The sequence below is a fragment of the Chinchilla lanigera genome, unplaced genomic scaffold (assembly GCF_000276665.1).
Source record: "Chinchilla lanigera isolate Chin_1 unplaced genomic scaffold, ChiLan1.0 scaffold00191, whole genome shotgun sequence".
In the NCBI taxonomy this organism is placed as follows: domain Eukaryota; kingdom Metazoa; phylum Chordata; class Mammalia; order Rodentia; family Chinchillidae; genus Chinchilla; species Chinchilla lanigera.
The window spans coordinates 306,791-320,555 of record NW_004955592.1 but is presented as its reverse complement, the minus strand read 5'-3'; the positions used below and the strand labels follow the sequence as shown (position 1 = coordinate 320,555).

General features: G+C 37.7%; 1 protein-coding gene and 1 pseudogene across 1 annotated transcript; one reads left to right on the top strand and one right to left on the bottom strand.

Annotated features, from left to right (window-relative positions):
- Positions 1-4,357: 4,357 nt before the first annotated feature.
- Positions 4,358-5,284, bottom strand: LOC102009784 (small proline-rich protein 2E). The gene is made up of 2 exons (XM_005414611.2): positions 5,241-5,284; positions 4,358-4,562 (listed from the first exon to the last, which is right to left on the bottom strand). Exon 2 carries the CDS (start codon positions 4,541-4,543, stop codon positions 4,358-4,360), a length of 186 nt encoding a protein of 61 aa, XP_005414668.1. The 5' UTR covers positions 4,544-4,562; positions 5,241-5,284.
- A 2,405-nt stretch (positions 5,285-7,689) lies between these two features.
- Positions 7,690-9,733, top strand: LOC102017405 (annotated as a pseudogene).
- The last annotated feature ends 4,032 nt before the right edge of the window (positions 9,734-13,765 follow it).

The following is a 13,765-nucleotide window of genomic DNA, read 5'->3' as shown; positions in this document are numbered from 1 at the left end:
TTAATTTCCTACCACTTTGTTTGTAACTCTGTATTGTCTGTACTGTTCTTTTGGTATTTTGTAAAAGGTTGTCTGTCTGTTAATGTTGTCCTCCTTTTATTTTTAAAATTAAACAAAAAAGATCATGATGACCTAGTAATAGTACTTTACAATGTAAAATCCCTAACTTCCCTCTGAACATTGTTGTGCAGGTTAGCATTGTTTTTTTCTTAAAGGTTTCATAAAATCACTGGTCTGGCCTCTTCACCTGGAAAAAGTGCAATTCTAGGCTTTTTCCATAGCTTGTGCTGACACAGGTGGCAAGGAGGTTGGTAGTCTTCTGTGGCATTTCCCTGCAGTAGGGAGGTTCTTGTCCATCCTTACTTTCTATCTTGCCTGCACTTTTCATGGTGCTAGTGCAAGAGAGAAAAAACTTTTGCTGGGGAACTTGGTGCCTGCATTTCCATGTTCCTATCTTATTCATTACCACACTGTGGAGATGAATCATAGAAGGTAAACCCAGGGAACTGGCATTGTGCCTGTCATTTGTCAGGTCCCAGGATTCACAATTGGTCTGCTTTTTATTTTCCTCCATCCAGAAATATATAAAAATATATCGCTTTAATTGTAATTATTGGCAAGACAAGGGAAAATATGGTCAGTACCCTTCCAAGAAATGGAAACTTCTGCTAAAATTTATTGTATTTTAGAGGCAGAAGAGAACTATTATGATAACAAGACATCAAACTTTGAGAACTTTCACTATTTCACAACCTAACCTTGTGTGTGACACTTCCTTGCCTGGAACAAATGTAATTACAATGAGGAGTAGGATGATGATGATCTTAATTCTATCAATTACTCTATCTTCAGTATTAATTATACCTTTGTCATTGTGCTGCTGCCGTTTAATAATGAAAACAAGGGAGTTACTTTTACTCTTTAAAGATAAGGAAATTTATGTTTAAAGTTACAGATCTTGCTCTAGGTCTCTCAACGAATAAATAGCAGAACAGGAATTTAAACCAATGGAGAAAGTTTTCCTAGCATGCTCTCATATAAAATCAGATAACTACATATTCACACTGCTTGTGAGAGCCCAAATCTGGGGACAAACAGACTCAGAAAGCAATTTATTGTGAAACAATACAATTGACAAGAGGAGTTGAAAGAAAAAAGAGCTCATTTTCACTACAAAACATCATTATCTGGGAAGCTGAGTGAAATTTCAAGCAGTTGGACAATGAACTTAGTTGTGAATTTCACCAAAAATAGAGATGCATTTGACAGCTCTCCATGACAGACTTTCACTTAAACTCATGACTCATTATTAAAATTTGTGAGGATCTGCTGTTCTTGTACCTCAGTCATATGACATCTAAAATTTATTTACCTCTGAGCAGGACTCTCCACAGGCAAGGTGATGGCTTCATTTTGTTGGCACGAGTGTGTCTGCTACAGAAGTGGCTATAGGTGTCTAGGGAACAGAGGGTCATTCCTGAGTGCCTTGGACATGAGTGTGAGACTAAAGAGTTTGGAGATAGGATGGGAGCGGGACAGTAATATAAGGACACAGAGGATGTCTGCAATGGTTGTTGGCACTGCTCCTACTGTTCCTGAAAGATCCTTCCTGTGTTTCAGGAAATCAGGGAACAAACTGCCATTGAAAACTTTGATAGGAGAAACTTTTCTGCACTCTGAGAAAGTCAAAGCCCTTCTAACAAGCAGGCCCATCATCCATTCAAGCTCCAGGAAATTTTTGCCATCTCAAAAAGCTGTTATTAGGAGCTACATGGCTTTCCTTGCTTCCTCTGCAGTCTTGTATCAATTTGATCAAAATTGGCAAGACTCTTCCTTCCTCATGTTTACCATGTGAATTCCATGCTTGCTCAGGAGCAGTAAATGCTGATGCTTACACAGGACATCCCCAGAGAGATGTACTCAATTTATGCCATTAGGGTCACTACATACAAACCTTTGCTCAATTTGTGACCTCTCAGGAAGCCATCGAGAATCTAAGAAATGCTTTCTTCGGGAAGGTGCTGTGTATTACTTGAGAGAACCACTGAAACTCACTTCTGTCCTCACAGGGCTCATAATCTACTACACAAGTATTTGCAATTCAGTGGTGGATCATGTTCCACGCTTCGAAAAGCTGAAGAGCGTTTCTCCTTCTCATTCTGTTCTCTTTCCCTTCTTGGTCCCTTCTCACCACAAGGAAGCATTTCTACAGCCCTCAAACTGGCAGGCCCAGCATTGAGAAAACAGGCTGCACAAAGGCAGGGACTTTGCAAATCAAAATAAACAATCAGAACTCCAATATCTTACAAGTACAGGGTCTGAACTCTCCAGAAAGTCACATCAGAGTGGAAGAGGAGTGAGAAGAGTTTGCAACTTTGTGGGTGGTCAGAGTACGGAGACGGTGCACGTACTGAGCTGCAGACCGCACGATTTGTTTTTCCTTCATTTTCTCCACTGTTCTCTGTGCTAACTACACTTTTAAGGGCCAGCATAATTTCACACAGCATGTTCCTCCAAGTCCCAAAATCTCTGTCTCTGCACTCTCACAGAGGGAAGTGAGGTTAATTAGAAAATTAAAAAGTAGTAAAGCTTAAAAATCTTTTTCTCTTCATCTGTTGTGTGCTATACCAGTACATACAAGGATTCTGGAATGCTGAGGCAGGGGGATGTCAGGTTTGTGTTAAGTGTAGTCAGCCTGGGGAGAGCCTGTCTATAGATAAAAAATTTAAGTATGTGAGTGTAGCTCAGTGTGAAACTCTGGGTTCAAATCCTACTACTGCTAAAATATGAATATAAAATTTTTACAACTGAGTATAATTTATTTTTTTCTGAAGGCTTCCAGTTTATTTTATTTTAAAGGTAAAAGAAGGAAAGCATATTAACAAACACACAAACATTCACAAAATAACACAAAAGCAATACAAGCAATACAGAATTTCAGACAAGGTGATAGGACATTAACAGTGGTTGTTGTATTGCATATTGATATCTTCAAATTAGTTACTCAGATAAACAAATATAGGCATATAGGATTGATCAAACAAACATTAAGTGTTCCTTTTAATAAAGTAATAGAAATCACTAGCACAACTATCTTAGCTATCCTGTGTATACATATATACATATTTTCCCTTCTTTCTTTCTTTTCTCTTTTCTATCATCCCAGTTCTTTCCTTTTGAGCAGTTTCTTTCCCTTTCACAATATCTATTGCACCTTTTAGATTTTATTCACTGCTTCAGGTTCTAACACTAGTGAGATAACATGGTATTTACACATGAGGATCTGATTTATTTCACTTATGACTATGGTCTGTAGTTGTGTCCATTTTCATAAAAATGCTCATCAACTGAGGAATGGATAAAATGTGGTATTTTTATATAATGGAATATCACTCAGCTATAAAGAAAAATGAATATAATTTAAAATGGAAACTAAAATAAAATCTGTTTGTGTTATACTGGCTATATGAAGACACTCTTGCTGAAGCAAATACCACGGGAGTGTTGGCAATTGTGCAGATGAAAATAATGAAGATCATTTGCTAATATACATCCATGTATTGAGTGCTAATTAGGTGCCAGGCATTGCTCTAAGGAAATTCTGTGTCGTTTCACTTTTACACCACCTTCAAATTTGTACTACAAATATTCTTTTCCAACTTTGTGCCAGACAGACTGAAATCCTAGGGGGTAACTAATTTGTTGCTCAAAACAGCCAAACAAGGGGCTGGGGATATAACTCAGTGGCATAAGCGCCTGCCTGGCAAGCGCAAGGTCATGAGTTCGATCCCCGGTACCGCAAAAAAAAAAAACCACCACCTTTTATAAAAAAAAAAATAGCCAAACATTAACTAAGGAAAATACCATGATTTTGAAATAATATGGGCACAACTTTTGGTATGAACCCAAATTCAAACCACACTAATTGAGAGACACCTGAACTAGAAATTAAACTAATATGGAATTCAATCAAAATGATATGTTGCTAATAAGGATTTTTAAAGAAAGAAAATACATAACTGATCAGCAAAAATGTACTTTATCTGGAAGTGAAAAAAAACTACAGTTCCTCTGGCAGTGGAAATTGCTGCCCAGTGCCACACAAACACGCAGGACCACTTCTGATGGAACAAGGGAGACAACTGCTGCTCTTCCTTCCAAAGGGCTGGCTGCGGACACAGCCGAGGACTCTTCCAGCACACAGAGGATTGTTCATGCCAGTAACTGTCACAGGCAGGTCACAGGGTAAAGGGTTACAGGGATATGAAGCCTTTGAAGAGAATCAGAAGGTGCTGCTAAAGAAGGAGATGAGCCCATTTTCCTTCTCTTTTCCTGATCTAGAAGAGTCTTGAAGCTGTTACTTGCTCTTGGGCGGGCACTTCTGCTGGCAGGGTGGGCGAGGCTGCACAGGAGGACATTTGTGTTGTGGAGGTGGGCACGGCTCAGGGCACTTTGGAGGTGGGCATGGCACTGGGCACTTTGGAGTTATGACCACAGGAGGTGGCTGGGAGGGCTGCTTGCACTGCTGCTGTTGACAGGACATGTTTCTGGAGTCTCACAATCTGAAAGAAGTAAATGACAGTGTTGAGAAGAAGGGACTCCCATAGAAAGCATCTGAAAAATCTTACATCCTATCAGGTCACATTATTGCTCTTTCTTAGAATGTTTTTGAATCTCAACTTCCGTTTTACAACTTTCTTATTTCTCACACTAGAGTAATTTATTTTATCAGGTTTCGGGAAAATTTTTCTTTTTATCTCGTGACATTTTCCCAAAGATAGTATTTCTATGCCAAGAAAACCCAGTACTGCTCTTTGAGTGAAAATAAAATCTTCAAGAAAGGCAGTCACAAGTTTCAAAGTCTTGTGAAGCCCCAGTAGGCTGATTGGGTAGAGACCAAAGGTCCCTTGAGGAAGAACTGATAGCCTCATAATTGTTAAGACATCAATCTTGGAAAGGCACAGTGAAAAGATAAGCAAAAGAAATAAATATTTTGTTCTGTTCTAATTCAAATCAAACATTCCCTGGCATCTTATTTTTCCATGTGGACCTCAAATTATCTACCAACAAACAAAAGCAAGTTAATACACTATATCACTGTATCACAGTCAGAAGTTTCCCTCAAGTAAATAACACCCATCCCACCATCATACTTTGAACCAACCAAACTAGTTGTGTTCAAGTTAAATGCAATACCTGACAAGACGAAGACACAGACAAACACAAGATATCAGACTCACCAGGTTCTACAAGGCACACTGGGATTTGAGTACCAGAAGTGGGGTAGTTGCTCTGAAACTAGTTTGGTCCAGCAATTTCCTAATCAAAATGCAAATCCATTCATAAGTGTCTTGACAGGAACTCTGGAAAATAGAAAATACACTGTTCCAACATCTCCATATAATGTTACATCCTGGTGACTCAGAGGCCCTACCACCTTAGCATGCAGTTTCAGTAACTGATGACTGGTGGAGAATTTGGTGGATTCCTTAAATGTCAGTCAAAGGCTGTCTTGTTGGTTTGGGAAAATCAAGACTTTATATCTTTCCGCTTTCTTGAATCTTAAGACTGTTTGGTCTGTTTGTTTTACTTACAGTCATTTCTATCTTCTCTTTCATAATACAGTTTTTCAGAGATCTGGAAGACGTGTGAGACCTAAAACCAACTTGAGGTCTGGTTACTGTTCTGCTGATAGCAAGCTGTGTATCCCTGCAGCAGGTTACATCTCCTGCCTGGTTTAAGTCTTTATCTTTGAACGAAGGAAAAGAATTCTTGCTTCTCACAGTGGACGCTGACTTTAGTGAGCTGTCTGTTGACCCTATTTGAGGCTGGAATTTTCCTCCACCTCTATCTTTCATGCAGATGATTCCAAATTTGTCCTATATTTTTGCCTTTTCAATGCAATCTCCTCCCCACTCATACAGGCACTTTTCTGCTATTAGGGATTTTGATTTCAGAGTGGGACCAACCTCCTCAATGCTTTTCTTCTTCCTCAAAAATGTGTGATTTAGTTTCCCCCTTTGTAGAAAAAGTACTCAATCACCACTTCAGAGAAGCTAGGAAAGGTAAGCAAAAATCACAACATTCAGTCTAAACTTACTTCTTGAACCACACCCTTGTGGTCCCCTTGATATTCCTCTAGTACAGAACAAGTTGTAAAACCTCAAAGCATTTTATGTAAATTATTAAGAGTAGGTTTGTGAGGATCATAACCTTAAGTGTATAAAATTGGGACAGAGTAAGAACTTAGGGCCATCTTCTATGTTGGCTTACTCTCACACTCTTTTCATAAAGGTTTTAAATCTATGAACTATGAGTGACAGTATTTTTTTTTAAACATTGATTACCTACAGGTTTATTCTCTGCAGTCTCCATAAGCTCCCAGCTGTCTCTATTTTCCTCTCACTCCCCAATATATATGTTTTATTTGTCCGCTTTGTCACATCTTGGTCACTGGGGACATATGTTAGCAGTACATTAAGGAGCTAGATCCTTCACCCTCTTGAAACTGTTCATGCAGTCACTAAAGTTGACTAAATCTTGAGAGTTACACCTTTTAAAGGATGTTGCTGGAGCTTCCTTGTCTTAGTTGAGTAATCAGAAAGCAACCTACGAGTGTGGCTTTATACACGGAGAAGAAGAGAATGAAAAAAGAAATGACAAAGAGGAGGAAGGGGAAAGACTCCAAATCTCTGCACAGTCACCACCCATGCTCCAGAAACTGCAGAAGAAAGTGAATCATTGCAGCCCAGCCTGTGCCCAGTACAGAATAGGGGATTCCTGGAACTGTTGTTGCTCCTTACAGTGAGGAAGGTGTTCTGGTCAAGGTTGCAACTGGGCGTGACCCTGCAAGGACAGAGGCCAGGTGCTTACATAGTGTCATCAGTGTGTGGCTCATGTTGAGTATTACACATGCCAGTGATCAAAGAGCATCTAACGTGCCTTCACTTGATGCATTGCTCACTACTCCTCAGAGCCTCCTGGCTAAAACACAAATTCTTAAATCTTTTATTTCTATCACCCAAAATTTGAGAATTGGTTGGCCAAATGTGATTCCCATCAGGTAACATAATTTTGGTCATAGCCACAGACTCTTTTGGACATAGGACACTCAGGAGAGCTGCTTTTCATAGCAATGCAGGCACTAAAGTTAATGCAGCCTTAGTGACCTTAGAGGTTGAAAGTGACTGAACACTCTGAGCTCCTCACAAGTAAGCTACAAGAAGAGCTGCCGCAGGGTGAAGATGGTGTCTAACAATTGAAATTTCTCCAAGTTCAAACATTCAAAACCTGAGACAGGAACACATGATAATTTACACTTGTGTACATACACACACACACACACAAGCACGCATGCACACACCATGGTTCTTATATATCTGTTATCATTGTACATATTTAATGAACTTGTTTAAATTGAGTAGTTAGGTGAATCTTTAAGACTCAAATAGCCTTTGTTTTAATCCTATTTCTCAATGTTTTATTTCTATTTCTCAATGTTTGTAGGCCTATACTATGTATCATTACTGTACAAAAATGACAAAAAATAACTTTTTGATTTTTCCCAATATTGTCTTATTTTATCTCACTTTTTATTACTATACATTATATAGCATTAAACAAAACAGTCTCTACAAATAAAGATGCTGTAATAATACATATGAAAATAAAAATAAAGCCACAGGAATCATGATAAAATTTTCCTGCCATGTTCAGGTAAATGAAAACAACAAGCCTCATTGGCTTTCTGTCCTCTGCTTTTATTCCTGCAAGTAAGGGTCTTTCATCCTTTCACAAACTTGCTGATCCAGATAAAACACAAGACATATTTGCTCTATAATTCATACAAGGATTAAAGAAAATGTGTTAGAAAATTAATAAAAATGCTTAAATTATAATAAAATACTTTAAAACATGACAACAGTTTAACAAATATTCATGAAAATAGTTAATAACTATAACAGTTTCTTTAAAAGTTGTTATATTTGGCTTATATAATCACAGACATATTTTTATTTTCTATTTTACTTTACAAATAATGCTCCACCTAAGTGTCCATCAATGACAACCAGAAAGAAAACCTGGTACACACAGTGAAATATCATTTGACCATAAAAAGAAGTCCTTCTATGTGTGACCACATGGATAGAGCAAGGTGACAATACCTTAAGTAAACTAAACAAGGTACAGAAAGACCGCATGGCATGATCTCATTTAAAATTGGAATCTAAAACTGTGGATCTCTTAAATGTCAATAGTAGCATAGTGGTTACCATATGCTAGGTAGAGTTGCAGGGAGGACAGAATAAGGAGAGGATGGTCACTGAGTATTATGCTAGAAGTTGAAGAAATATGTTTTAATGTTTCATGGAACTGTAAATAATGATAATATATGGTACATTCCCAAAGGGTGAGGAGAAAGGATTTTGACTGTTTGTAACACAAGGAAATGATAAAGGCTCTATTGTCTGGGTGATAGATATGCTTACCCTGATTTGAACAGTACACAGCCTATACAAGTAGTGTAATGAAATATCACCCAATATCCTCTAAATACATACAATAAAGTAGAATATTATTCAACTATAAAGAATGAAGTCCTGATATATGAGACCATATGGGTAAATCTTGAAAACCTTACATTACATGAAATAAGTGAGATACCAAAAGACAAATACTATACGGTTCCACTCTCCAAGTTAGCTAGGAAAGTCAAGTTCATAGGGCACAAAGTAGAGTGGAGGTTATCAATGGCAGGGAGAGGGAAGGGTTGGAAGTTTTGTTTAATAGGTGCAAAGTTTCAATCAGGTATGATCTAAAAATTTCTAGAAATGGAGAAAGTTAAATGCTGCATGACATTTGAATATACATAATGCCACTGAATACTGAAACATATTGTCTAATGGGAAATTACCTTTTGTGTATTTTACCATGATGCCAACAGATTATTTTAAAGATTGAACAAAGAGGGAAATGGATCAAGAACATTAAGAATTTCCATTAAGAATTTAAAATTTCATGTGTTTACTCAATCTCCCTAGACTAATTATTTGGTCACAAAATTAAACTAAAATTAAATTTGACTATAAAAACCTGGAAACAATGCAAACTTGATTATCTCTGTAGTTACTGAAGACACTGAAAAATGGTGTTTAAAATATGAAATGGAGTGGATGTGGGGAGTTGTGGAGGTGGCAGCCTGACAACCTGAAGTGCGGACTCTGCAGGTAGAGGCAGCTCTGTGACTTGGCCGGGCTGGAGGAGCAGAATTTGGCGTTGTCCTTATCCTCTGCTCTGATCTAGAGTTTGATGCCATGGCTGCATATTTAGAGGAAAATATCACAGATGATGTGTTCCAGTTATCACAGAGGAATTTCATGAACAAGCACTACCAGGAGTTTGAAGACACAGGAGGAAAAACTGATCATATACACATCCATTTTGAATAAATACATTTCTCTAGTGGGCAAGTACACTGAGGAGCAGCTGCTAGAGCAGATACTGGGATTCCGCATGCTTTCACAAGGAAGTTACAGAACAATAAAGATTAAGCGGCTGATGACATCTACAACTTGCTGCTCACACTGACAGACTTTCAGACTTTTAAAGAATGATGCTGGACTACAGAGTAGGAAAGGAAGGCTGGGGACTGGATTTAAGCAGTGGTTTAGTGGTGACATTGCTGTGCAAATCATCTAATATGCCAGTTTCCCAGAACAATCTGCAGTACTAGGTAATGCATGGGATCATGATGGATATCATCAACTCTTTGGGCTCAGACAGCATTCAGCTGATGACCACAGAAGAGTACAGCTTGAAAGACTCACTGCTCTGCAGCCCATCATGTGTGGGTCAGAAACACAACCTGACCCTCCTGACCACATTTCTCCTGAAATACCTTCCTGGATTCAGTAACCCCCGCAATTCGCCCCATGTGGACACCTCGCTCACGTGCTTTTGAGTCAGGCTGTTTTGGAGTCAAAACACTTCCAGAGCTACTTCAGAGAGCGGTAAGAATAATGGGGTCAGTGCACTCAAAGTGAGGGCGACTGCTTTTGAGAGTAGTTAATGACAGTGTGACTTCTGCTATGATTTTTAAAAATAAACATCTATCATGTTTTTCATTCCTTCCTATTATGTATGCTGTGATACTCAACATGTTAGTAATTAGCAAAATATTGATGGAAAGCAAAATGAGATACAATTTTGTACTATTTAATTGGTAAGAATTAATAATTCCTATAGCAAATATTGGAAAGAATGTATGTTAATGAGATCTTCATGGATTACAAATAGAGTGTGAAATATTATACTCATTTGAGCAAATTTGCAATGATTTTTAAAATTTAATACTCACATGTATATATAAACCCAGTATTTATTTCTCTCTCTCATATATGTATATATGAGATATACTTAACTCTGAGTCCCAGAAGAGAATAAAAAAATTCTTCACAGCAGCACTGATTATAACAGCAAATACAAGAAGCCACTTAAATTATGTTGAAAAGAGACTGAACACTAAAATTACTATAGTCCCATGGATGAAATTACTTAGCAAAATAAAGGAAAAAATATGCTTTCATAAAATCGTATGAGTAGATTTCTGCAAAATGATATTAGTGAAAGGATCATGTCCAAGAAGTTTATGCATACTAAAATACTTTTTAAAAGTATATTAATGATTAATGTAAATAGTAAAGCAGTAAGATGAAAACTTATGAAATGGTACACAAACTACAGAAAGATAAGAATGGGGGAATTACGTAGCCTAGTGTTAATTAGACTAGTTTGTCAGTTTTAGTTCTTTGTGGATACATAAAACTTGAAAAATCTTTAAAAATATGTCATGTGTATCAATCCCATGTGGACAAAAACTGGCTGTGTGCCATTCAACTAAGGATTATTGTGAATCCAATTTTTTAGAACTCAGGTCCATTTAGAGGAGAAGTAAATGATTCAGACATATCTTCCTCCAAAGACTGCATTAAAGCCTCCTTTCCATCCTGGTTTCTTAGTGCAACGTTCCACACTACATCCCTAACAGTCTTTAGGGTACCAGATGAAAATTGACTGTTCTAGTTATGCTACGATATGGTGAGCACTGTCTAGCAAAAGTAAAAATCAGACTATTGTGGCTCAGTGCAGAGGAAATTATTTCTTCTTCATGTCCACGTTGACTGACAAGTCTTTGTTCCATGCAGTCATATTTGTTCCTTCTTTCCTATGCTCTCAGTATCTTTGGGTGCTTTGCCCTCCTCTGTCTGAAGTCAGGTACAAGAAAGGAAAAACTGCACTGAATATGGTAGCGGGGCATCTGATCAACTTGTAACTACAAAAGACAAGATTCACTTGAATTATACGTGTCCAATTATTTCAGGATTATTTGTTAAGATCATTGTCCACTGCCTATTGAAATACTTTGAAATTTTCAGAAAATGTCTATTGACCATATGTTTTATTGGACTTTCTACCTGTTTTATTCATATGCAGGTTGATCTTTATACCTCTGTATCTTAGAATCTGCACTTTAGAGGAGACGTTAAAGTTAGTGTAAGACCTTCAAATTGTTCTTTCTCAAATATCCCAACAAGTTTAGATCCTTTGCATTTCCCTATAAAATTTGAAACCTCTCACTTTCCAGCAAGTGTCCTCCCAATGTATACTGGCATTTTGACTAAGATTGCATTGGATTTGCAGATGAACACAAAACAACTGCTATATAATAACTGTCTTTCAATGCCTGACCTTGTATATCTCTCCATTTATACAGATCTTCTGTAATGTCTCTCTGTAATCTTTTATAGCTTTTACTTTACAGAATGTCTTGTACATGGTGTGTGAATTTTGATTTACTTCATGTTTTTGACATGGCCATAAATAGTATGTTATTAATGCCAAATTCCAAATGTTTATTAATATTATATAAAACCACTGTTGAAGTCTATACAGCAATGGTTTATACTGAGACCTTGCTTAAATCATTAGTGTTTTATAGATTTAAAAATCTTTCTATATGGGTAGTTGTGTCATCTGCAAACACAAATAATTTTATTTTTCCTTTGCAACCAATATGTCTCTCACTGTAAAGAAGACATCCTCAGAAAGACATACTCAAATTTATGATAGTCTGGTCAAACTAATAAGAACCTTTTTTCAATGTACTGGCATTTAATACTTCAACTAAGAATCTAACAAGCTTCCTGGGGAAAGGACCCAAGTCAAGAGAATCACCGAAGCTCAGGCCTGTTCTCAAAGGACTTGTAGTCTAACGGACAGGACTTTCTAATTCAATGGCACATTGTACAGTATATTAAACTTCGAAAGTAGCAGAGAATGTCTCCTCCTAATTCCATTTATTTGCTCACTTGAACCCTTAGGAATATAAGGAACACATTTATTTCACTTGGGAGTTTATTTGAGTAGTAATCTAAGCACAGAGAAAAGCAGCTGCGCAGCAGCAGGACCTTTGCAAATCTAAACAAACCTGGACACCAGCATCTTTCAAATATGTGGACATAGCAGTTCCGAAAGTAATTTCAAAGGGGAGAAATAATGATGGGACCCTGGATTTGAACACGTGGTTAAAGTAAGAAGATAGCACAAAGGTAGGAGCAGATATGATTTCTTTTCAACCATCTGTTGTAGTTTTATGTCTGCTTGTCCCCCAAAGCCTCATGTATAATGGATGGGGCCTTGAGAAGGAGATCGGATCACATGGGCATGATAATCACCACGGGATTAGGTTGGAAGGGTCTGTCTCCCTCTTTCCGCTCTCATCTCTCCCTGCTCCACCTGCCATGCCATGAGCGATTCTCCTCTCCCATGCTCTGCTGCTATGCCACCCGACCTGCGACCCAGCCAGCTGTGGACTGAAACCTCTAGGAACTGTGGGTGAAAATAACCTTTTTCCTCCTTACAGTGGTGGGAGTTGGGTTGTGTCTCAGCTATCAGAAATTAGCTGAGTCACTACCAATATTTTTAAGGATTACCATCATACTTTTATTTTTTTGGGGGGGGGGGTTTTTTTTTTGGTTTTTTGGTTTTTTGTTTTTTGGTTTTTCGCCGGTACCGGGAACCGAACTCACGACATTGCGCTTGCCAGGCAGGCGCTTTGCCGCTGAGCTAAATCCCCAGCCCCGATTACCATCATACTATGCAGGCGACTGGCTGAATTTCCAAAAGTGCATCTTGTGCACTATGATGCAGAAAAATGGGGTTAATTACAAAATAAAGAGAAGAATATAAAGAATAACAAAATTTGAAAATCTGACTCCTTATACTGTTACAATAAACTGGAGTAACTGTGCTGGTCACGAGGATCATGCCAATAATGATGATGGAAATAATGATGACCTGCTGCTACTAACAAGGCTCCACCAAGTAGATTGAATATCAAGTAGATTCCAAACACTGGGTCAACCAAACGGTATGATTAATTGAATTTTACACCAGTGACAACACAGTGATGTAACTATCAAACTTTGCTGTAGAAGAGATTGAAATTTTGAGAATCTAAGTAAATGTAAGTCTAAGACATTTAAATATTAAGAAAAACAAGGTGGGTTTGAAATGATACAGGAATATTCATTAGTATGACCCAAAATTCTGACTACACTAAATACAGGACCCTGACCTATGTCTCAAAGGATAGAAATAAATCAAAATTATAGGATATAGTTGGTAAAGTAGGTTTAAAAGCAATAAAATATGTAACCTTTCCTCAAAGAAAATATGCTTTATTGAGGAATTTAAAGAGAAGTCA